Source organism: Apaloderma vittatum, unplaced genomic scaffold, assembly GCF_000703405.1.
Source record: "Apaloderma vittatum isolate BGI_N311 unplaced genomic scaffold, ASM70340v1 scaffold4717, whole genome shotgun sequence".
Taxonomy (NCBI): domain Eukaryota; kingdom Metazoa; phylum Chordata; class Aves; order Trogoniformes; family Trogonidae; genus Apaloderma; species Apaloderma vittatum.
Window position 1 is genome coordinate 1 of NW_009727688.1, and position 26,688 is coordinate 26,688.

The following is a 26,688-nucleotide window of genomic DNA, read 5'->3' on the forward strand; positions in this document are numbered from 1 at the left end:
AAACAGTAATAAATATAATAAATAACCTCAATTCTGTAGCAGGAAATTCAAAACCATCTCTTTCAATATCTACTTGACAGTTTTGATTCAGATTTATTTTTCCTGAATATTTCTCACGTAGCTGAGCCTTTACTCCAGCAAAGGGATACTCTTAGACCAAAAGCTGCTGATACGCTTCAGTATTCGGTGAATAGATCAGACAGATGTTGCCACAGTTATTACATAAAAGCTATAAACAGAAGAGGAAAAACCCCGTCTCCGATTATTCAGCACAATCAAACTGAATGAGGGTAAGTTCAGAGCAAAATCTTCTCCATTCAAAGAAAACGTGAAACATATCATTTTGGTATCGCACACTGATTTCATGGCAAAACAATACAGATTTAAAAAAAAATCAGATGCAATTCTCAGACAAAATACAATTTTTCAATACAATTTCTGAATATTATTTTTTCTCTTAATATTATTCTCCCTCCCATTTCTCCTCAAAGTTTATATTTTTATCTTGATTTTTTTACTACAAAAGTTCTAATTATAGCTTTGTCCTAATCTGAATTTTTTTTGTAATTCAACACTGCATTACTTATGTTTGTTGAAACACTGCATTTAATACAGTGACTACTTTATGTCCGACAACAGATAATCCTTCTGAGAATACCTTCTATGCAAAACAGCTTGTTTTTGCAAAATCACCAAAGCAGAATTTACTGAAGTAAAACCAAAACTGTTGGCTGCCCAGCCTGCTCAGAACCGAGGCTATTCAGATGTCTGGCAGTGAAACATCACGATGAAAACTGCATTTTCACCCAAGTTACTTTCAGACACAAAGGGATGGTAATAATAACGATCCAAGGGGAAGATTGATGACCAGGAACTTAATTTTTTGGAAAAAACTAAGTCTGTAGTAATCCTGCCACCCAGGCCTGGCAAGAGCAGAGATATTCTTTTCACAGATTTTGCATTGATTATGCTGACAAAAGTTCTCATCACATGGGTATCCCATGCACTTAAAAGCAAAAAACATTCCATAACGGTAATTTAACAGTACTAAAAAAACCCCTAAGCTTCAAGCAGTCGAGCCTGGCTCAAACGCACTGAACAGCAGATGGCACCCTTGCAGCTTCACAGATGCTTTTATTTGCTAAGCATTCAGATTTCATTTGCTTCAGCCTGATATTTGCAGATTGTTCATTAGTCGTAAGTAGTCAGCTGGACTCCTGGTTACATTCTGTCTATTGCATCACAATAGAAGTCCTTTTGTTTAACAGATTTTGGAATATTAGCTTTGGGGAAAGAAAAAAGGTGCCATATTTTGAGCATGAAACCTAAAGCCATTATTTGCTTCTGTATCAGAGGCAGATATAAGCGAGCTTGTTTTATAAAATTTTATACAAAAGAGGTAAATTATTTTAATATTTCTTTTCCTCCATGTCAATTTTAAAATCACGGCTAATTTTTATACCAAATTAGTTAATGGAAATAGTCGTCCAATCTTGCCACTTGAATAAATTATTGTAGAATCACAAAACAGTTTGGGTTGGAACGGACTTTAAAGATCATTTGGTTCCAACTCCTGACCATGGGCAGGGACACTTACACCAGACCAAGTTCCTCAAAGCTTTCTTGTATTTTATATCCTTCATACAATATAGATCCTAGTATATATATCTATATATCTCTCTCTATATATAGTATTTTATATCCTTCATATAATACATATCCTAGTATAGACATAGTATATATATCTCTATATATCTAGTATTTTACATCCTTCGTATAAAGGATATAAGATATCTTTCTAATATTGATAGGGTTTAGGTCTGCATATTTATAGAATAACTACAAGGTTTTACATACAAATTATTTGTGTCATCAGGCTTAAATCCATTTAACCTATATACAGAAGCAGCCATAGATTACACTTTTAGGAATTTTCTCAAAATCTACAAAAAAAAAAATACCCCACACTGTAAAATTCATGGCACGATGCGCACCAAAATCTCTGTTCAGTAAGCCAGGGAAGCTACCTCAAATGCAAATCCATTATTAAACACATAAAAAATCCATATAAATCACAGATGTGTCAAGACTGAAGAAAACAGGGGTGTTTCAAACTCTCTGGAGAAGGCTGAATTATAGCTGTGTGCGTGATCCACGCGCTACCAGTTCATCCCATCTCCTGCCACAGGTTAACCAGTCCCAGCGCCATCTAAGTGGCTCCTGGGTGCCTTGTTTCAGACCAGAACAAAGAAGAGGGAAAACTGGCCAATTGACCTCACTGAAAGCAAACCTTTAAATAATGAGTCAGGAATGTTTGGTCTCTCTCAGAAGGGAGATCCTCAAGATTCCCTGGTTGAATCTTGGTTTTCATTCCCTGGTTGAATCTTGCTTTTCATTCCCAAATCCTTTTTTCAATCGAGCAGATGGGAACCAAATCCCGGGTCTGACTCTCACCATAAGGCACCCAACGGGAGCCAGTGGGTCTCCACAGTCCTTAAGGAATCTGTAGGCACACTCAGGGGGATGTCAGTTCAAACTCAGGCTGGGGTTAGCCACCTCATCGGCAGCTGGTTTTTTCACTGAGATTGGACAGAACGTCATATAGCCCTTAATTTCTAGGATTTATCCATGCGATGTATTTAAACACTGTTTTTCACATTTTGGAGGGCACAGCATCGGTACCACCTTCTGCTTATAGCTGTTTGCAAAGTCACCATCAACGTTACAGCAGAAAGTGCAAGAATTCAAAACTATTCAAGTGCAATAAATATTTTTAGTATAAAGCAATCCTTTAGATATATTCTGTTCAACTCGGCAACAGGGGGGAAAAAAAGAAGTTCTGGAAGAACCTCTCCATCCTGCCCAGCCTTTGACAGTGCAAATGTTTTGTCTGCTCCGGTTACTAACAAAGTGCAAAACAAACCCAAGGTCCTGATTTCCACTGCGTAGTTGTGACTCTGCACAGTTTAGCATCTGGCCCATATTCAGGGCAGAGGAACACCCTTCACAGACAAGGGACAGCCATTACTGCTCAGGTTTTCTCAGATAATGAGGCTAAGTCCCTGCGTGAGCTTTCAAACACAGAATGACTCAAGCTGTCTGTCAGTGCCCTCACGGGCAGTTAACCTCATAAACGACTTGTTAGGTCTGAAGTCTACGGTCCTACTAGAATAAACTGGCAGAGAATCACCTAGAAGTATTGACAATATAAGAGATGTTTTGTCTTTTTTAGAAATACTTTCAACGTGTACCTCGCGGGGCAAAAGGAGTAAGTGCGATGAATGTTTTTTCTTCCTCTTTATGGACTACGCATGTCCCTCACAAGGTCCTTTCAGGAATCACACATTCCACAGGTCCTTTATTCCAGCCCCAGCTGCTGTGTACTGCCTATCGCACTGCGGTGCAAATCCACTGTTGGGCCAAAGCAACAAAAATCTTGATCTGCAGGGTGGTTCATGCTTCCCGCAGCAGCACTTCATGCAACTTCTTCTATTTCTACAAACTCGTTCTTTGGATAAGCACAGCAAGTCAAGACATAATAAAACAGCTCTTTCCCAGATACCGGTGAAGGACAAGATAGTTTTGGTGTTTTTTTTTTAAAAAAAAGTCTCAGGATAAAACTGCTTATAGGAGAAGGGAGGAGAGAGGATCACGGCAAAAAAAGCAATCTGCACAACTAAAGAGAGATCCAAAGTTTTCTATTCTTCCCGCCTGCTAAATATGCAGAGAAGACTCAGAAAATATTGTGATTTTTTTTTTTAATGTAATCTCTCTCTACTTGTGCTTGCCTGTCTCAAAGGAAAACAACCAGCAACCAGGATCATCCCTTGGTGGTGCCTCAAGCATCCATGGAATGTATTCAAATATTTTTTCTTTAACATCAGTAGCTCTGCCTTAGTAAACACCTTATGCAGACCTTCACTAATGTTTTTTTCTTAGAGGAGGAGAAATGGGCAAGCGCGGAGCAACAAAACTTACTTTCTGCTTCATTTGGTTACGACGCATTAAAGCTGTCTAGAAATCCAGACAAAGCCTATTTCTCCTCTGTGCTAAAACAGAACTAAGCCAACAGTTTCATCTGCTGCAAAATCCAAGCGCCTCTATCCAAGACCGGGGATGCCTGTTCAGCGAAGTTTGCAATTAATCCGACTTTGCTTCTGTGCATTTTGATGGGAGAGCCAAAAGCAGGCCCAGTCACCTTGACCAAGGTGAAATATCAAGGTGAAATAAAGGTGACTTCTGTTAACCAGTTTAATTCAATGTGCTATATTTAAAATACCCATTTACAATAGTTTTTTTTTCAAAATTACAGTAGAATTTTTTTGAGAATATGTACATTTATTAGAACTTTCAACAGATGCACAAAAGATCTCATTTAACTGTGAATTTATTTTGAGAGCAAATTAATTCTTAACACTGGAAAATCAGAGTTTATATCACTAGCCAAAGTTTCTGTGCCAAGTTTTAGAAGAAAAACTTGGCAGTCTTGCTTTGTAGCATTTACATCTAAATAAGTATCCACACCACAGCAACTTGTAAAAACATGATCACAATAGGGCTTTCTCAGTTCTAGAAATACTCTAAATCTTTGAAAGAACTCTAAATCCCCTCTCAAAACAGGTTTTGGAAACAGCGAAAATACCGAGACTGTAGCGTTTTAAAAGTGTGAAGCCTGAGACATTGGGATAGTGACAAAATATTTAATATAGTCACTTTTTAAAAATTGAAGCTTCAAGGTGCATCCTAGCTTGAGAAATAATTCAGACTATGTTAAAAAAAAAATAAGGTATTGCTGTGAGAAATTAAATTGAAGAATAACAAATTCCGTTTATTCCATGTATCTGTGAGCTGGAAGAAACAATGAAAACACAGTCAAGATCCCCGAGTATGATTGTAGAACCATGTGTTGGGAAACTATGGACAGGAGAGATTGCAATGCAGCAGTCTCTTCCCAAGCTTTTTCTGCCTAAAATTAAAAAAAAACACCAAAAGCTGATTGCAGGCAGTCACTACACAACTTTGCCTACACAAAATAAACCAGCTAAGTAGTCTAGACTTAAAGTCTTGCTGCCCTTCCTCACCCTGGCAGCTCATTACTTATTTGAAAAGGGATTGGGTTCAACCCTACAGGAGACAACAAAGCTGTATTCAAGCTCCGGCCTCTGTGATTCAGCTTGTGGGATCGCTCTGAAGATCAGAAAAGCAGTGAAATGACCCAGATATTTAGAAACCAATTACATCCCATCTGCAAATGGATATGCTGACTCCATAAAAATCGTATTTCATTCCCTAAAGGCAGGCCAACAAGAATCGTAAGCAAACCAAGAGTGGTTTATGTAGAAGACAGTCTTGGAGAAACACAAAAATGAAAATTGAAGCTACAATTAGGCAAGAAATAATCCAATTACTCCTTGTTTTTCCACACAGACTTAAAAAATAATAGAATAAGAAAAACATTTTTTCCTCCTTCTCAATGAACAAAATCTCAGAACGACTAAAAATGTTTAATTGATCAAAGAAATGTATGTGTTGGAATTGTGTTCCAGCATAAAAACATTAGATTTTTTCAAGGAAATTAACTCAGAACTGTAGGCTTTTACAAGAGAAAAAGCTTTAAGGTTAAAACCCACAAAATTATTGTGTACACATAAACGAGTAAGAAGGGTGAGTAATACTTCCAAAACCTCAATATTTTGTCCTTTTGTGGAAGCCTTAATAAATTTAAACTAACGCAGCTCGCTATTATTTTAACAGAGATATCACAGATTACATGTTTTAACTAACAATTAGTTAATAAGAAGATAAAGCATGAAACAGTTTTGCAGAAAACCAAAGCTTTTATAAATACATTCACAAATGTTTTTTAAAAAAATACTCTGAAATTACTGGAATGACGTAAGTGCCAAGAGCAGGTGGTTTTACTGCTGAAATTTGCGTGTTGCATGCTATTTCACAGAGAGATGCAACATGTTTTTTTTATTCATCTAGCAGCAGACCAAAAAGACTAAATATATCATTAGCAAAACAGTCCTGTGGATGCTGCTTGCGTTTCTATTTTTTATTTTTATTTTTTACCTTTATTGAAGAAGCTGCATAGAGCATATCCTCAAGACTGAAATGGCAACACTGGTTAAGGTATTCCTGACAAAATTCTTGAATCAATTGTAGATTATACAGACTGTCAGCCAAAGACATTGTCTCTTTCAAACAAATGTCTAAAAAGGAAGAATAAAAACAAATATTAGACACAGTTGCATATGTGCAAAATGTGATTTTTGCAAGATTTGAGGAGCGTTTTCTGGATAAATTCAGACTTTATTTTTTAAATTTTTTTAAGGAGGATTTTATTTTTCTATTTCAGAAACTTAATAAAAGACAACTCTGCGTTTTAACTTGGCAGTTTTACATCTTTAGACATTTTTCTAAACATTCATTTCATTTTTCCACTGTTGACAAATTTATCTTTTCGTGCTTTGCCTCTTGTGAAAATGGAAGCTGCGCTTTAACTCCTGCTATTTCCATATAATGAAAAAACATACTTAACCACACATTTTTTTCAATGAGATTTTCTGTACAGCAGTGGCAGCAGGGAATGTTTGCCTTTTCCACAAAGCTCTCCACACCTACTAGTTCACCAGCTCTGCACAGGGACCTGAGAGTACATTTTAATGCTATTAAACCTGAACCTTCCCCCTAAACCCAGCACCAGAGTAGTCGTATTTGGTTTTGTGGATTTAGATGTTTGATACGAAATTTTACAAGGATCTGAAGATAGATGAATTATCACTCTCTGTTTGGAACTACTTAAAGACTAAGAAGGGGAAGCGGTGAGCAGATGTGTGTAGTTCTACAGTGTGCTCTGAGTACTATTTATGCCCAGCTAACTCCTGTTCTTTTCTCGGAACTGCTGCTTGGAAAATTAGGTTGCAATAATAAACTTCCTAGAAAAATGACAGTTCTTGTAAAAAGGATGGACTAAAAGAAAATGAAATATACTTGTGGAACATGGTGTCAGATTTTATTCCTAAAGCAACAGCGCATGACAGAGCTCCACATAAGTTTTAAATTGTTTAAGGTATAAGATTTCTTCAGATAAGGAATCTACTTTGATGCTGGCAGGATAAGGATTCCCATCCTGAATAAGTCAGACATGTTCCATCATCCCAACATCACAAATGATGATCAATGAAAACAATGTTTGACTGAACTGACCAAACTGAGATTAAATTTAGCAATGCAAAATGCAAAGCGAGGCATTAGAATCTAAATAAAATTGTAATGTGATTCACTGGTTGAAAGTAATAGAGAATAGGAAGGTATCATGTATTAGCCAACAGAAAGATGTTTACGAACTTTTAGCATCATGCAGCTATGAGAAAAAAGCAAACAGGATGCTAAAATACATCAGAAAATTTATTTTCAGTAGCGATGGAGAAATGCTGTACAAAAAAGTAACAAGATGCCTGTCTGGATTTCTGTGAACAATTCCGACTACCACTAGCGAAAGAAAGATGAACCAAAACTGGATGAGTTGCTGAGGAAGACTATTGAGGACAATAACGAGAATGGGAATGCACTTCAGAAGAGGAGACTGGAAAGGTTTGGTTCTGTAGTCTGGGCAAAACAAGAGAAAGGGAACCTATCACAAAGGAAGATACCAGATTAAGAGAAGCTACTCCAGCCAAAGGGCACTGCTGAAAGAACAAAGGCACACGGACAGGTCACAAGCACGTTTAGGCAGAAAACAAGAATAAGATTTAGAACCACGTAAAAAGCAGAGCTCTGAAACAGTGGGTAAGAGTAGAGATCTTAAAGAGCTAGACAGTTTTAAAATAGACTATGATAAATTCATGAAAGGTGTTCTATAATTTCATACAAGAGCCAATTTCTTCACTCACTGACATAGGGAGTCCTTTCTAGTCCTGTATTCCTTGAAGGAAGCCTAGATTTGAAAGTTAAATAAAGGCTTAATGAGAAAAAACACGTATTTCAGACTACAGAGAACTTTATCTTATTTTTCTTCTCTTTTATTAATGCTTTTTTAAGCATTTTTGCATATGCATTTTTGTTACCTGCCTTCCTCAATTCCAATACAGAACCAAAATCTCAGTGAAATTTGACATGCATCAAAAAGTCTATGATTTAAATAGAGGAATGATGGGCAAAGTCTTTCTAAATTGCTTCTAGTTTCTTCAGAGCACCTCTGAAGTTACTTCGAGGACAATGACACGTACATTTATGCATTTTTAGGAAAAATGATGTCAGGATACCTAACAAGACCATTAGAACTAAAGCTCCAAAGATGACATGTGCCTTGTCTTGTTTAAAGCTAGATGCTGGAGGAATCTACTGGTAAGTATATGTGTGGTCACGCAAGGTACACAAGATCTTTCAGACTGTCCGTATTTTCAGGCTAAAAGAGCAAGAAGGAACCAGGTGTTAACTCCCATTTGACACCACTCGAGCTTCAATTCTTCCCTAATCACATAAAATAGTACGTATTTGGCTGCTGCAACACTTATGTAAATTGAAAGTTGCATTTTTCAAAGTTCACAAGCCGAAGCCGAATCGTGAATGCACACATCTCGGCGTCTTTCATCTCCAACACCCACTGTGCCGGGAGCTCCCTATAAAGTGGTTGGGTGTATGTATTCCAGATTTCAGTTCTGAGCAAGCTTTATACCTTGTTCATATTCCTGGATTTCTCAGGATGCTTCTGTCTCAGTGTTCCCACGACATCAAAGGTATCACAGACAGAACACAGGCAGAAAATGATGGGTGTTTGCTGCCAAGACATTTTACAACTACGTGAGGCTCTTGGCTGCCAAGAAGAAGATACGACTTTAAGCAGGCTGCTGAGCAAAAGAACACGATGAATCTGCTCATTGTCTCAGAACAGCGTGTCACAATGCATTCCAGATTATATATTTTTGTTTATTCTACAAATGACCTAGGCAATTATCATGTGAACCAAAAGCCCAAAATACAGAGCAACCATTTGGCACGCAATGCAGCTATGCAGAGCTTGACTAACGCTAACCTCCTCCATGTTTCGTATCTATAATCACCCAGGTTCACAAGAAGGCACTTGGGCAGCTTCAAGAAGAGTTTTCCAGATGGTTTGAAGTTTCACAGCACAAAGGCAAATCCATCGCCACAGTCAGATCTGTAAGAATCTATCTTAGCATGTTGACATTAGCACGGTAACATAAAAACAAGCACAATGTGGAAGGACACCTTGGCTCCTATTATTTAGATGCAAAAATAAATAGGCGTAAAGTTAATGCTAAACCCACCACACTCAAATTACGCCTCTTAAGCATCTTCCTCCACATAGTTATCAAGCACAGACATTTAAACTCCTATGGACGTATGTTTACAAGCTTAGACACGTTACACCTACCCTCCAGTTTTATGATATCTGGGCAGTAGAAGTGGATCAGGGCTGCTAGAGCACAACCATCTGTACCATCTTTCAGCAGGTTCTCCACCAGAGGAATGCAGGGCAGCTGTTTAAGCAACGTTTGCTCCTTCCTGTAGCGAGCCTACAATATAGAATGAAGAAATTCAGAGAGACAAAAGCTCTGCAACAGATGAAACAGATTCATACCACAGGTTTTACACCCTGTTAGTGAAAAAGCAGTATTCAATAAATAGCTGAATTTTTCTTAAAACTATTCATGGTATGGGCCTCTCTGAATGGCATTAATAACACCTATGAATGATAACGCTACAATTGAGCGTATTTCTTTCAAATTTCTCCCAATATTTCTTTCAAAAGTACCAAATTTTTATGATCTCTGTATAGCACGCTGAACTAAACATCATCTACTCGCACTCATGTTCAACACTCATTGCTGCTATACAGTCAGAATGATTTATCTGTAGGCACAATGATACTAACCCTTAGCTGGGGTAAGTTGGGTTTACTGGCAAGTCAAATGACTCTGTGAAGTTAGCAGACCTAAGAATCTTGCCCAAAATCTCATCCATACGACTGACTTAATGGCAAATTCAGAAACAGAGAAATCTGCGTTTGAGTAACTCTGGTTTTACTACTTCCATGTGTCACCACAAGCAGTCATAAACACACAGAAGCATTAATGGTCAAGTTTCATGACCATGCAGCAGCCCAGTTTTAAAAGGAAACATTTGGAAAAAAAAAAAATCAGTGTATAAGAAGATCATTAGTTCAAAATACCAGGTTAAAAATTATCTGCAATATTTTTGTGGGGGGAGAGAGATCTTACTTAAAAAAACCAAAAAGCGTATTCATCATTATTAAGAGGTCTTACTTAAAAAAAAAAAAAAGTATTCATCGTCCTTAGTTCCTTTTCACTTCTTCCTGGGAAAGCAGACAGAGGTGGAAGAAAGTGATATAAATTTGTTAGTATTATTTACTTATTTTTACAACAGGATGGAAGGATGAGTTTCCTATTCATGCCACAGAACTACCTACGACTTCAAGAGCGTTTCTGAGTTGATTTTACACTATTTTCACTCATCCATAACACTAAACTCAAATGAGCAATCTTCCTGGATGTTACTCGCCCCAGCAAAGCTGAAGCTGACAGCTACTACCTCCTGCTCCCCACCTTTTTGGCCGTGTTGGAGCAATTCCTAAAGTGCCTGCATGGTAAAACCATTGATCCAGCTACAATCTCTCTCCTTTGTTTCTGCAGGGAACGAGGCGGCAGGGCTGGAGGTTTGATGGGTGGGGTGGGAATTGTTGAAGCTGGCTGTGCTGGCGAAAGTCTGCGGAACCACAGACTAACCCTGAGGGCTATACTTACTGTCCCTGGATTTCTGTCAAGGATCACATGGGATTAGCTTTAGTGAACGTCAGTGTCCTTTAACTGGCCCAGGTCTAATCTGGCAACAGCAAACACATCACTTCTAGAAAAATAAACGGTTGGTATTTGGCCCAGAGGATTTGTACTGCAACCAATTAATATTAAAAAAAAACAAAAACAAAAACACCAACAAAACCTCGTAAAGTTAGCGTATTTGATCCTTGAAATGTACTGGTATTTGTGTGTCAGATACGCCACGTAAAAACAAAAATGCCATTTTTGCATGCTATGGGGAATACTCACTAAGACCGAACAAAATTATGTTAGTGTTTCATGCATTATTAATATTCTTTTCCCCATGTTAGTAACACTCCATACTATTTCTAAGGAAACAGGCCAATTATTCCTGCAGTGAAAGTTTTTTCTTCTTCACTCTGTGGCAATCCAGTGACCCACTATCACGAAAATACTGTTAAGTTTCAAACACCATGTTCGCATGTCCGTGCATTTCCTCCTCCAAATGAAATTAAGTCTATGAAATATTACAATTTTATTATAAAATCATGATAAAATATACAGGACACAGAGAGAATCTAACATGATGGTCCAACAAGACCTGTGTAATTTATATCTTCTTTTAAATAGTATCTTTTTAATAGAACGTTCAAAAATACTTGCAACTAATAATGCAGTGGTCTTGGAAAGTAAATCCTGTGAAAAAGTCTTCTGTCACTTTAATGATGCCGTTACTGGCCTTACGAACAGTGCCTGCAGATGCTGGAAACTGTGTCATATCATTAAAGTGGCCTAGAAAGAAGACTTAATTCATTATAGAGAGTATGCCAGGCACGTTACTTCAGGAAAAATAAACTTACATAACCTGATACGCTAGGTTCATTAGGGTATGACAGGCATCGTGTTTCATGTTAGTTGAAAAGATAAAAGAAATTATACTGAAAAATAAAAGACGCTGGTAATTGCACTGCATTTTTAATAAACTTCCATGTGAAGAAAATCTTCTCATCGGCTGCAATGTTTGCTACTAAATATGGATAGAATAATGCGAAAGATGAACTTCTACATTTATTACAGAGCTCCAGTGCTAATTTAAACATAAATGCTAATACAGGCAGCTTGTCTCTGAGATCCTAAACCAGCCTGATTTAGTGTCTTTGAGCTTATTCCACTTAAAAGAGTCTCGGTATAGTCGAGACACTTGCACATAAACAAGGTCAGGTGAAGATGAACCAGCAGCACACCGGGTACTCTAAGTGCTCATGGGCATTCTAAGCTATTCATAAGAATGAATGCTCGTCTGCATTTACCCTACAGCAGATATAAATTTACTTTCCAGAGTACATTTCTCCTGTATGCGCAGCAACATTCACCTCGCTCTGAAACACCTGCTTTATGTACAGTAAAGAGATGAGAACACTGGTGAGAGCAGCCGGAGCCTCTGCCTTCCTACTGCACGCTCCACTTTGAGGTGTATCTCTACTAAACCAACAAGCTCAAAGTAACATAAATACCACTCATTCGAGTTGTTTATGGACAACTGCCAGGCAAACTGGAGTTGGCTTTTCAACAGGATTCCTTGAATATCATTTTCATGCTATGGAAGAGAGTCATTAGTAAACTAACACCTTAGGCATAAACCAGAACCAAAACATATTTTGAAGCTGCTTTGAAGTAGCCACCTTATTTTGTAGAAAAAGAGACAAAAAAGGTGCCGAAATTTCTGATCACCAACACCCTTTTTTTTTGTGTGTGTTATTCCCTTCATTTAATTACGCTATCTCAATTTCAAAACAGGATTCAGTGAAGATCAGTGCATTTCTGTGTGTCACAGCTGTAACTGACAGCATTATAGAGAAATTCCCTGTATAGCATAAACCGTTACAGATTTGAATACTGATTTGTCTGCTAAGACAGTACTTTTAAACTTGTTTTCCAGACACCAAATAACTTCTGTGGTTGCCTACATATAACTGTCATTTTTATTGCTCTTGGCAATGTATGGGCAATCTTTTACTACTTATGCCAAGATATATCTGAGGGACTGCTAGGGCAGTTGTTTGGCAATCCTTAGATCAAAGATAGAGCAGAATTAGTTCTTTGGAATTCAGACCAGGAGCATGCAATTCTGCATACAGCTAAAGAGCTCACTGTTTTATTCCCAGCCAAACCTATCGCAGAATAAACAATCTGAATGCATTTTGGGGGTGAATTACTATATGATTGAGGAAACTAATGATAATCCCAAGGTGACACAACAGGGAGGAAACAAACTTCATTATTGTTGCAGACCCGAACAGTTGCTTTCTATTGCTTTTAGTGAAATTACAGTCTCACTTTGTGTGGGGAGAGATTAACAGCAGTCTTAAATCAGCTGAAAAACTAGGGAATCCTGGATGAACGGTGTAATGACTGCATCTTGCTAAAATAAACCAGAACATTTCAGATTCCATGTAGCATCAACAATCAAACCCAATGTCTGCAACTCTCTCTTGAAAAGAGAGTCAGTATCGTATAGCACATGTTTGTTGAAAGCTTATGAAAAAGTAATTTGCATAAAACCTAATCATTTGACATTAGTCAATAACAGGTAACACCACTTTATACAAACCCGTAGAGAACTTGACTGCTTCAAAAGTAATGTCTTCCAGCATCATATCTTACATTTATTTTGCACAGATTACCTTGCAAAATAAGCTTCCGTATTACACACATGTTTGCAGAGCAAGCTCTCACAAAGTTATCTTGTAGAGACAAGTGAAATGAATGATTAGACCAGCATGACATGGACAAAGCCATTCCCAAAATAAGCTGTTTGATCAAAGTGAGGCAGTTGGGCAAACTTACAGGAACCAGTTTCCAAAACCATTTGGTAGGAGACTTCAGAGGAAGCAGTTGGGAAAAAGAATAAAAGCAAAAAAGCAAAGAAAAAAAAGGAAAAAAAAGGAACAATTTATCAGATTTCATAAATTACTTTTACAAAGCATTTTTCTTTAACATTCTCAGTTTTGTGTAACAGTGAATTGTAATTTAACGGTAAGCGTTAGTGCACTGTAACTCTGCGTACTGAACTAATTAGCAGAAATAACACTGGAGAAATATGTCCACACTCTTTGTAGATCAACATTCTAATTTTCCCACATGAGCAGCTAAGATTGTCAGATCAATGCAGTTTTCTTTAATGCTTTCACACATCTAATCGTACCCTACATATGCAATGCAACTGAAGAATTCACTTGAGACTTGAATTCACGATATCACAAGTATCAAAGTGAACTCCAGCAGCACACATGGGGAAGCAGGGAAGCTCAAGCAAGGAGAAAAGGTATAAACACACTCCAGCACAGTACAACGGATTGCAGCCAAGTTACTTCAAGCCAAACAGTTATGTTTGTAACATTTAACAATATTTTTAAAGAATTGCATGACAGCTTTCAGAGCAACAAGAGAGGCAGGCAGTTACATTTTTGCAACGACAAATCACATTAGCGTCAGCTGCTCGATGTGCAACGACCTGAAATGTAGATGGAGTTCTCGCCACTGGCAGAGGAAATGATCAGAATCGATACATAAAATTCTAAACTCATATGTGATTCAAAAAATGCAACACCGAATTAGAAAGGAAAAGTTGTACAAATATAAAATTTGACCTCAAGGCTTAACCCTAAGCACACAGAATTCGGTGAATTTTTCTCTACCTCTATACACTCATTGAGCATAATACTTCTATCACTAAGAAATTAAAATAGTGTAGTTGTATTATAAATGTACCCAAACAATCTCACCACTCTATTGCAGAAATAAAAAAAAAATAAATAAAAATCTCGAAGCAATTACTGAAGTGCAGGAAAGATTGATTTTTCTTTTTTAAACTAAGAGAGATATTTTCTGGAAATGATAGTTTTAAAACTACCATGGAAAACCCGTGTTACGAAGCTTTTTATTCTATACAGCTGTTAAAAATCCTGCGCCTCTACAAAACCCTTGAAGTAACTTTTGTAATGAAACAAAACTTTTATGTGAAAAGCTACTGTACATGAAAGGGCGTGCACTAGTAACACGACTATTCTCAACATTATTTTCCCCCATTTAAATGGACTGTTGAAGTGGAGAATCCCAAAGCCACTTAGACAAAATGAACTACGAGGTGCATGTTCCTGCGTGGCTCTAGACATTACAGTCACACCCAACTAAAGCACTTTTTACCTCACCGAAACGTAGTCCATGTATGGAAAACTACGCGAATTTGAAAACACATCATCTTAATTTTCAACTGCAACCAGGAAGTCTAAAACATATAATAAAGCAAGGATTTAGAAAAATGGCTGGAGAGCAGACTGAGGCTGCCTATTATTCTACTTAAAACTGATCGGAACATTCTTCTTTGATTTATCAAGGTGAAAACGTATTCCAAACTTGGACTCAAAAAACCCATCAGTACCTATGTCATGACAGGCTGGAGGACTACTCTTTGGAAAAAAGCACATATTTGTTTCAATTCCTAAGACTAGCTCTCTGTAACAGGACAAACCGAACTCAAACCCAGCAATCCGGTATGAATTTTTATTTGTCCACTTGGCTCAACCTACAGTTGACACGACTACGAATATGCTTCAAGAGGCTGAAAGCCTGAGGATAATCAAGTTTAAATTCAAATGTGCTGTAAGATTTATAAATATACACTTCGTAAAGGCACTTCAAGAAAATAGAGATCTGAAAGAAAACAGAGATCTATAAGAAAATAGAGATCTGTAAGACAATAGAGATCTGTAATCTCTTAGACAATATAATGCGAAATTCAACGGCTGTTGAACTGGCACTTTTTATCAACAGAAATAAACTTTTTCACCGTGATCTTACTAAAAATAGGTCACTATAAAACAAACTGAGTAGAGAATCCTCGCTGACTTCTCCCAATGTTTCAAAAAACCCAAACCAACCAACCACGAAGTGAAACAAGAACCGAAAGAACAAAACAACCCCTCAGGTTGACACCTTACAGTTTTACAACACGACTGTTTAATCTCCCCCAATAGAACATTTTAAACACGACCATAAATTTAAAGTGAGTATAAATTCACCCTACAGTGCCAAAAAATGGTAGTCAGGTCTTTTGTTAATGCTTGTTCCTACTGTCTTCCTCGCATCACCGTTGGTGTTCATGCAGCTGGGCATTAATTGCATTAAGTGGATCAAGGAGCTGATCCTGCTGCAAACCTTTCTTCTTAACGGGTTAGCTTTTGCTAGCAGTGTGGATTTATAACACATTAAACCACAAGTGGAACTACGGCATTAGTGTTTTACCTTCACGCAGAAGGTTGCACTGTTTAAACTAGTTTTTAGAAAAAAGTTGAAGAATTCAGATCTTCAGATGAATACTCCTACATTTGTTTCTTTCACAGGATTTGCACTGGCTTGCCTTAAATCTGGTAAAACTGATGGAGACAAAAATCACAAAAGCGGATGGAAAAGTAACTTTTTTTTAAAAAAGCTTCAACCACATTGAAAGTCAGTAGTTTAACCAGCGCAACCACGCATTCACTACTTATTATTCAATGGAAGCCTGAAAGCCAAAGCTGTTCACTGCAAAACCTGAAATCCTAATTCCGAAAGAAGATGCAGGGACTCTACCAGAAAAAGACGAGGTTACCACAAATCACCGGCTGATCGAGATCCACGGAGGACTACCTGGAACTAAAAATCATACAAAATTCCTTCCTCTCTTATCTTCTGCAGCAAGACAGCAGCAGAAGAAAGTGAAGGAAAACAAAAGCAATCTCATAATCTGTTAATACTGTTTTTATCTCACCAGAAAGAGAAAATGGGTATAGCTCATCAGTTGTACCATTTATTAATCCATGTATATGATGCTTACAATTTTTAGAAATGTAGAGATTTACTACTTATTGCAAAAAGGTTCACCAGACGCGTAATGAGATAGAAAGGCATTAACGTGGCAGGCTTGAGGATTATGTTGAAATAATTTTCCACAACTGATAAATTCCTCAACTTGTCACAGTAGGAAATGATAAAATAATTTAAAAAGCTACTCATTAACTTTGTTTCACCTGCTACATACATAACTTTGCTGCTTCTTGGCTAGAAATTAAAACTAAAGAAAAGATTCCCCCAATGACTATTCTTCCCAGGCTTGTTGGGCCATCTCTCTAAATCAGCAGAATCCTTAATTTAGATTTAGTTTACGTTCAAAACCTGGCCACACCTTGTAAACTCTGAAACTTAAATATCCAAAGATGCTTAGTGAGAGCAGAAGAGAGATTGAAAAGGCTCTTAAATTTTAGAATGGAACTATCAGCCTTTAAACTGCTAACTGTGTTGGTAACACACAGAAAATAAATTACAAAACAGCCTGAAAAGGATGGTGGAAGACAGAAAAGGTCCACAGTGAAAGATTTCAGTTCCCCCTCATGCTAACTTATAAAATATCAACAGAAGCAGCAGTTAGGAATAAAAAAACATCAAAGAAAGAGAATAAACAATTGAATTCGGATACTGAGAATTAAGTTACTGTGCTAGAAGCATAGATAATTCTATGCTTAATAAATATATAGAAGTGTAATTTAATTTTTCCATTAAAATGGAAAATGGTGGCATAATATTGCTTTAGTTAATACAAAGGCAGAATTCAATCCTCCCTGCCTTTTTTTAATTTAAGAAAATCTACTGATACTATTAACTAAACCCAGGCAGAACGTGAAGAAGAGGCAAACACGCAACCACTAATTAGTATTCAGATATAGATGGTATTAAAATTTAGTGACAGATATTTCACAGCTTTGCTGAGATACGAGCTGGGATCAATGCCATAAAGTAACAGGCTCTGTCACTGCTTCTGTGCCAGAAAAAAGCGAAACACATGGCCTGATGCAGTATGGAGAGAGACAATCAGTGCTGAACTCCTGGGTATGGGGGAGTACAACACACTAGGAGATGCCCGACAGGAGCAACGTCATCACTGAACAGAAATCATAGAATCACAGAATGTTGGGGTTTGGAAGGGACCTCTAGAGCTCACCCAGTGCAACCCCTGCCAGAGTAGGGTCACCCAGGGCAGCCACACAGGAACGCGTCCAGGCGGGTTGGAAAGTCTCCAGAGCAGGAGACTCCACAGCCTCTCTGGGCAGCCTGGGCCAGGGCTCCGGCACCCGCACAGCCAACAAGTTTCTCCTCGTGTTGAGGTGGAACTTCCCATGTTCTAGCGTAAAACCATTATTCCTTGTCCTATTACTGGGCACCACCAAAAAGAGATTGACACCTTCCCTTTGACCCCCACCCCTCAGATATTTCTCTATGTTAATAAATCCCATCTCAGCCGTCTCCTTTCAAGGCTGAACAGCCCCAGGTCTCTCAGTCTCTCTTCACAGCAGAGATGTTCAGTCTCCTGATCACCCTTGTAGCTGGGGAGCCCCAAACTGGACCCAGGATTCCAGGGGTGGTCTCCCCAGGGCAGAGCAGAGGGGCAGGAGAACCTCCCTAGCCCTGCTGGACACACTTTTCTTGATGCCCCCCAGGATCCCACTGGCCCTCTTGGCCACAAGGGCACGGTGCTGTCCCAGGGACAACTCACTGCCCACTGGGACTCCAAGGTCTGTCTCCATGGGGTTGCTTTCCAGCAGGACATCCCTAATCTGTGCTGGTGCTGGTGTTATTCCTCCCCAGATGGGGGACTCTACACTTGTCCCTGTTGAACTCCATGAGGTTCCCCTTTGCCCAGCTCTCCAGCCTGTCCAGATCTCGTTGGACGGCAGCTCAGCCATCCCAAATCTCCCGTTAGAAACCTGAACCAATTTGATGCAACCGATCCATCTGGTGGACCTGCATTACAGTTATTTTTTGGAAGCTAGCATTTACTGTGAAATACAGGTTATAGTTCAGGTGCTTAACATGTAATTTCACACGTTTCCACGTGTGCAATCACCATTAGCTTCAGCAAAAGCACGTGGAAATTTGGGAAATACTGCAGGGCGTGCACCAAAAAAACGGCTGAGGTTTTGGAGTAGTAAATGGGCCATCGGTTGAATAGGCCAGTGTTTCTCAAAGAAAATCTGGAGTTAAATAATCTGAATGAGTTGAAAAGATGCTTCTGTCTTCCTGCACACAAGCAAAGAAGTTCAGGAATTCAGAATCCTTAAATGCTTCATCAGAGAGTTGACCGACTATTTCATATTCTAGACTTATTTTCTAGATGTGGGTTCCATTTTATCATTGTATTCACTATCACTTTAATTCTAGCTTAACTCATAATTTGGGTACAAATATCACCTAGGTAATTTTACCCACACTTTACTCATGTACATAAATGTGAAGGATGGGTAATTTTCTAATAGCCTTTTTTTTTTTTTTTAACATTATCTACCATAAATTTACTGTCAGAAGAGACATTCAGGTGTCAAATTGGAAGTTTTGCCCATGCTGAGATTTTAGCTAATAAAGCTATGCAAATACAGCCTCCTAGCATGAAATACCTTGCTTGATAATATAATTTATGCAGCTGAATCCCATACTGATGCAAATAACATGTACCTCAGATACTAGTATCAAAAATTCAGTGTATAGAAGGCCTTAATTACAAATTTTTCCAAAATATGGCAACTGTAGCAGGATTTTGCTATTTTGCAAATGTTATTTGTACATTGGCCAAGAGAACAGGTCTCTGACTGTGGGACAGCCACATAATTTGTACGAAAAACTCCACAAATGCATGTATCTTTTTTTATGTAAATGCTTTATTCTACTGGGTCTATTTGTGGGATCAGAGTTGGACTATACAAGTTTTTCAATGGTTGATGCCAAAATGTTGGCATTAAAAGATAAATTAAAAGCAAAAAAAAATATCTCGTTATTCCTAATATAAAGTGCAAACTACAATGTAAGTGAAGATAAACATTAGTGAATTTGTAAAAATGCAGCTAATTTTATGGCACTGGTCTCCTAATCATATTCTCTTTGATGTACCTTTGTTTACAATGCTAAGATTCTCATGCACTTTGGATTTCAAAAATTCTTCTCATCTTCCAAAGTGACCTAAAAACCACAAAAAAACTTCCTACTATTTATTATTTTCAAGAAAATGAAAAATCACTCGAGGACAGAGGGGTATATGTTATCTTCCCACCCCATTTACCTTGTTTTATCTAAATTTGAGAAACTAACTTGTCAGGGACATCCTATTCTCCAGATTTCTATAATATTATCACTATTGAACACAGATTAAATTTTCCATATCATGATATATGCACCAGGGTCACACTACAATTGTAAAAAGAAAAAAAAAAACCAAATCACATTTTCTTTTGTCCAGTCATATACTTACTAATTAGCCTTCATCATTCCTTATATTTAAAAAAAACCCTACAAGTGCAACTGACGACTAATTCCTCAATAATAATTATATCACAGTAGGATAAATGAGCTCTCTCTGAAGGAAGCAATTTTATATCCTCTTGAACTGTATGCTATTCTTCTATATTTTGATGTCTACAGTGCTACTTAATTAACTGAGCTCTGCAAACAAAAGGAAAATAAAATCCTGTTAGGGAAGTGAATCAAAGATAATCTGGTTTTATTGTATATATAATAAAACCTGTAATCAACCAGTATTCTGGATCATAGCCAGAGCAATGCTTCCCATGATGCCACATGTAGAGATTTCTCTTTTGAGATGCATGCAACTCACAAGGAAAAAACATAAAAATCATGAATAGGAATGTGGTGGTCTTTGATATCAAAGCTGACTACGGCTTTAATTCACTTAAAAGCATTCCTTAATCTTAGTGAATTCCTTAGGACTGTCATAGGAGACGTTTCCCTGCAACCAAAGATTTATTTGTCAAAAAGGACAACTAGGAATAAAAAGTGCAATTGTGTTACATTTAAATGGATATTTTCATGGAAATGGTAAAACTAATAACAAAATGACTGAAAAGTTGGCTGAAAATGACTAAAAATCTTTTACAAGCAGTTAAAAGTTCAATATCTGCAAATGTCCATTTACCCATACATACTATATGCATGTCATTTTTGCTTCCACATAAATGCTTATTCCTACTTAAAAATATTTTAACTCCTACACCTACCTTTTGACCTCCTGCAGATTCTGCACTGTGATGCTCTTTTAGTTTTTGCTCCTGCTCCATTATGTCTTTTAAGTGTTCATTTACCTAGAGACAAAAGTTTATTCAGTGGTTGGTTCTAAGAAAAGTCACAGAAATTGTCAAGTTTTCAAGAGGTCTGTAAATCACCGCTGTCAAGTCCACTGAAAAGATTTAGACAAATATTTCAGACTATAGCCCTGAAGCATAATCAAATATCAGTTTCCGACGCACTCTGGGGTTACTGGCTTTTAGCTTTACATTGTACAAACTAACCTGCCCCTTATTATGCTCGATCACATTTGATTAAGAGCGCATTCCTGTTACTTAATTTGATTCTACAGTGAAGGTAGAGCACTTCAAGCAATACGCGTTCGAATGCACACAGATTACCTTGGTTTGAAGTCATGGTAAATGACACAGTAAGCCAAAAACACTTAAAGAGCCAAGAAGAGACCCTCGAGCAGCCGTCATGGCATCTCAATGTGACAGTGACTGCTAAGAGGTCAAATGAAATGTTTATCGTAGTATTTTATTTAGACCTCTCATTTTTTTGGTTCACATAACACGTTTAACTTATTTCTGCAAACTTTGCTTTTTATTCTCCATACACAGCAGATGAAGGAACAGCCTTCTGTCAGACGTGGTCCTGATATACCTACCTACTTACCTACAAACCCAACCCACGCGTCTCTAATCGAACGGTACAGACTACAAAGAAGACCACAGCTTGCTTTCCCAGTACCCGTACCTTGTTTATCCAGTACATCACAGCATCCTCGATGTCATAAGGTAGATCTGTTGCTTGGAAGAAGGAGGAGTACTGCTGAGTGCACGCAATCACCTTCTCCACGCTGACCATCTCTACGGTATATGCCATCATAAGGGTATCGATCATGGCCAAGTGAGCACTCTACAAAGAGAAGCAGCAATACCTACTTAGCATGCAAAGCAAAAGATCACTTTCTGACGTATGGTTTCCAAATGTAGCCATACGCATATATGCAAAGACCAAAAGGGTAAATGCTACAAGTTTTCTGTTTGGTTGTCAGTTTTCGAGTGAAGGACAAAATGAACACACACGACAGATCGGACAACACAAGACAAAGCACAGGGACATTAAGAAAAAAAAATGCTTGTTACGAATTATGACCTCTGTAACAAAATTAATACCAAAAATAAAGAACTGGAAATGAAAGAACAAGCTATTTTAATGATTCAAACATTGTATCACTTGTGGCAGAGCTAAAGAGATCTTTCCAATTTGTCACCATAATGAAAACAAAAGCCCTGGCCCGATCAATGTTATTTGTACTGAAAATAGAAGCTGAGACTGCCTGGTAAACAACCTTCATCATCATGAAAATGCTGCATTAATAAGTGGAAGCATATCTATTTCTAAAGTCATAATCCAGGAAGAAGATGCAATTACAATAATCTTAAATAAAAACCAAATATGACAAACTATTTTTCTTCTAGTAGACTAATTGCTTTAAGCAGATGCACACCTAGGTTTAAAATAAGCATTATACCAAGAATTAAAATATAGCTTCTTTTAAAAGAGAAGGTGCTTTTCTCCTAGTGTTACGTATTGAAAGACAATGGCTATTCAGCAGTTTGTAGCAATTAAAACCAATCAAACAAAACCTCCCAAAAACAAGCAAAAAGAGGATGACAACCAGGTTTTATGTTAGATTCTTGTGACTGAATAATCCAACTGCTGGTGGTTTGGAGAGGCAGTGCCTACAGCTAAACAGATTTGTTTCTGCTTCATGATAAGAAGAGCATCAGCTTTCTAAGTATTAAGCAACGTTTCCCAGGAACCAGAACAATTTCTAAAGACAGCACTTTTTAAAGCACTGCCTTCAAACACAGCTTATGATGCAAAGAAAGATCCTGAACACTTGTTAACGCCGTCACTTCAATTCTAAAAAAAAATAATTCATACAAACATCTCACAACGTAGCTACAACAGCCACGGCAACAGCAACGAACAACATGAGTCACAGAGCAATTCGGCACCTCGTTGTTACAGTTAAGCTAGTACGTGCACATCATTTACTCCAGAATTCCCAGCAGGAAAAAGATGAACAGCCCCAGCCTTTTGGAATGCCCTTAACCTTTGTATCACCGATGGAAGTGATGATGCCGGCCTTTAGAAGCAAGCAGGAGCACATACCCATTTTTTAATGCAGTTTAGTTGCTTTATTTGGGGGGGGGAGGGGGGAAGGAAAACTATAGTAAATTTATCCACTAACCACATATATTCACAATACTGCTCCTGCCAGGCAATCCTCCTGGGACAGACTTACTGTCTTTGGAGCCTGGGTGTGACTTGTGCGCCTGCCACACGTTCCATGCACGGTCCTCGCACAAACGAGCGCCTCTTCACTCCTGTCTCCCCTGACTGACTTAGTGGGGATCAACTCTTTTCACCATACTCACCTGCCTTAGGAATTCCCTGACAGACCTTTACTGGACAACTACCTATACAAGCTCTTCGGTGAGAATGGAGGGAAGAGCTGAGGACTGGAATTCTTGTCACCCGAAGTATTTAAGAATGAAAAGACAAACGATACTGCCCACGATCAGCCTGCTGAGGAACCCACAGTAATGCAAAATACGGCAATCCTGTCTTTAAGATAGAAAAGACTCACTTCTTGTTGGCCCAGCAAGGCAGTGCAGAGGAGGAGTTCAGACGGAGCATCACATGAACTACTAGTAAAGTCCCAAAACCTTGTGAGGGATGGCTGGGCCTTGGTCAGTCCTACAAACCCATGGAGCTCTGCAGGAGGTTGCAGCTCAGACTGCAGGAGGACAGCTCAGCAAGTGCAAAACAGGAAGGAAAAAGGGAAGACTCGGACCTTCTCTGACATCCAGGGGTCATTGCTCTAACGGGCTTTGCTTCCCGTATCTCTGTTGCCTAGTCCGAACGGCACCTGGGCTAAAACCCTGTGCCGCTTCCAGGACCTTCCCAGACAATGAAGATGTTGAAAGAATAAGAAAATGCTGAATTTTCTTTTTAAGAGGAGTGCTAAGAGCCACCTTCACGCCTGTGGCATGGATGCAGCCCTCCAGCTGAGGTCTGACACCCGAGGAAGCTCTGAGCAGGTTCGGAAGGAGAATTTTCTTCCCCAGCTGTTGCTCCACGACTGGCTGCTGTGTCTGTGCTCTGAGATCAGCCTCCAAGAAAAGCAACCCCCAGCAACTCTCCCGGAGGCAATTTAGGAGCCTTCTCCTCCCGTGCTGGATCATCAATCAGTTTCTCTGTAAAGCTTCATCATCCCTATCCAGTAGACTGCCAATGGAGAGAGAAAGCCACTGAAGTGTGGTTCGACCTGCCAAAACACTCAATATGCTATAAATACATCAAGAAAATTAAATTATTTACAACCAGCTAGCTGAGTCACATTTTCAATGTTTCTAGCAAATTATTACTGAACTGCAAACCACTTAAGCAGAGGGAACAACAAAGGGGATGCCCTTAGATAACACCCTGTGCTATCAAAACCAAGTGGAAGAAACTTTTACCCATGGTGAGTAGATCCATGTCACAACTCTTTATTTTATGTAAGCTATCCAATACAAGCATATTTAGAGCTATCAAATAAAAACATCTTGAGAGTCTCAGAAGCGATACCAAATGATTTTCTTGATAATCCAGGCAGGGCATTCAAAAGGAGATTTTTTTAAAAAAAAGTAAACAATAAAAAACCTGAGTCAACTTGCAACTATTATCCTGAGAAACAAACTACAAAATTGCTATTATTCCCAGTTAGCAAGAAAATTAGAGTTTATTTCATAGATAACTACTTTACTAATAAAAATATTTAAAACTATCACATCTATGGATTTCTTCCCCCTAGAAAATTGCAGGCAATCAAATAAACACATAGGGTGATTTATACTTAAAATCATTGTTTTGTTATTTTTTTTCGTTTGGGTTTTTTTAGAGGAGGTACGGAAAGAGAGAGAGAATTAATTCCACATCCAAGTCTACTGGAAAGAGTCAGACAAGATGCATTCTTTCACATTTTTTAACTGATTACGTTCAACAAGAAAGTCTAAACGAAAAGCTGCACTACAAAAATAACATCCTACTGTCCCAACCACAGGGTTTATCCACATAACTGCTGAAGTTCTCTAAAAAAAAAAAAAAAATTTAAAAAAGTTCTTCTGACAATAAATCAAGTTCCGTTTTTGGCACACCTCTCGCGCAACAGCGTATTTTAGGAGCAACTAAAAAAAGGCAGAGGGAGAGGTCATTTTTACGAGTCAGATCCACACTTATGACTGAATTACGGCACAAGGAAGTAACTTTTCCTATCTGAGGAGGAAATACAGACACCATTCGAGGTGGGCACAAACGAACAGCTGCTCTGAAAGGTCTTTTTTCTCCCGACAAGCCCGTAATACCATGTCTGAAGGAACTCCCCAGGAGCTGCTCGTGGTGCCGCTATTTCCTCCAAGATTCTGCATTCTGACATGCAGCACAAAAAAAAATATCCCAGGCAGGATTTCCTGCTGTCGCACACCTCCCACATCCAGAACTGCAGCAAGGCACATTTGAATAAGGACACAGGATTTCCAAAACCGTCATTTTTTCTGAGAAAAAAACCAACAACTCAGTAACGTATTAAACTACAGAGTAGAATACAAAACCATTAGAGAAATATCTCTAAAAAATATAATAAAACAAGTTCAACTCAGCGGTAGTGAACAACAAAGGAAACAATACTGTGTTTTATCACAAAACTGTTACACAGAGGTTTGGTTTACGCCAATTAAGAATAAAAAATCTTTTCCTTTTCGATCAATTCACTACAACTGTGCAAAGTACCGAAGCCTGACGTGGCACACTACAAAACATTAAAAAAACCCAACAAACAAAAATGCTGGATTTGTAAAGGTTTTTTATTTTCTAAGACACAAACAGGGTTTTGTCTTTCTCAGCTATACTGTGCCCATAACACAAGAGTTTTAACTTACTAATCTTTAAAATCTCACGTAATTACTAGTTAGTTTCTGCCCCGTAACGTAGGTTCTGCAGCTTTATTTCCTGCTGCTGAATAGTTCCCTAAGAAGCTTACTGAACTGCAGAAGAAAAATTATTCTGAGCACGACCGCTAATGCTTTCTCTGCCTAATCTTTGATTACGGAGCTTGCTCCGCCTCCCTTGCCCGGCAAACAATTTCATCAAAAAGTGTACTCAGCAAACAGCGCACATGATACTGTACACACAGATAATTATGGATAAACACTGCATATCACAGGCAGCTCTTATAGGATTACCTACTACTCCAGATATTTCTTGTATTTCATTAAATGATATTCAGGCCAGGAGCTCTCTTTTGACTCTCCCCTTTAGGAAAATCGTAGATAAAACCATTTTCCCACTACAGCGCCTGAAGGAAGGGGAAAAAAACACAACAGAGTATATAATTGTTCTCCTTACACTACAATAAATAGAGAAAAAAATCACTCTTTCCTTTAGTTTTTTATTGATTAAAAAAAAAGTCCTTTTAGCTCACTATGCTTTGGAGAATTGATTTGATCTTTGACAGAATATGGCTTTTGTAAACAGGAGTATGTACTACAACTGAAAGTCCCATTAATGTTCTGCTAGTTCTTAAATTAGTGCTATGTTTGATTATTACCACGGATTGATTGTTACCGAGACAGAGGAAAGATAACTCGAAAGAAACAAAGCAAGAAAGAATACAGCTACTAAGAGATCATCCCCACAAAAACAGTCAATTTATAACTGC

The 26,688-nt window shown here is 38.2% G+C and overlaps 1 protein-coding gene across 1 annotated transcript; it reads right to left on the bottom strand.

Annotated features, from left to right (window-relative positions):
- Positions 1-6,075: 6,075 nt before the first annotated feature.
- Positions 6,076-25,399, bottom strand: LOC104277183 (calmodulin-regulated spectrin-associated protein 2-like; the record flags this gene model as incomplete). Its single annotated transcript, XM_009873750.1, has 5 exons — positions 25,289-25,399; positions 21,672-21,833; positions 20,906-20,989; positions 9,404-9,545; positions 6,076-6,215 (listed from the first exon to the last, which is right to left on the bottom strand). Coding segments are annotated over exons 1-5 (639 nt in total), but the record flags the coding sequence as incomplete, so codon positions are not given.
- Positions 25,400-26,688: the final 1,289 nt, after the last annotated feature.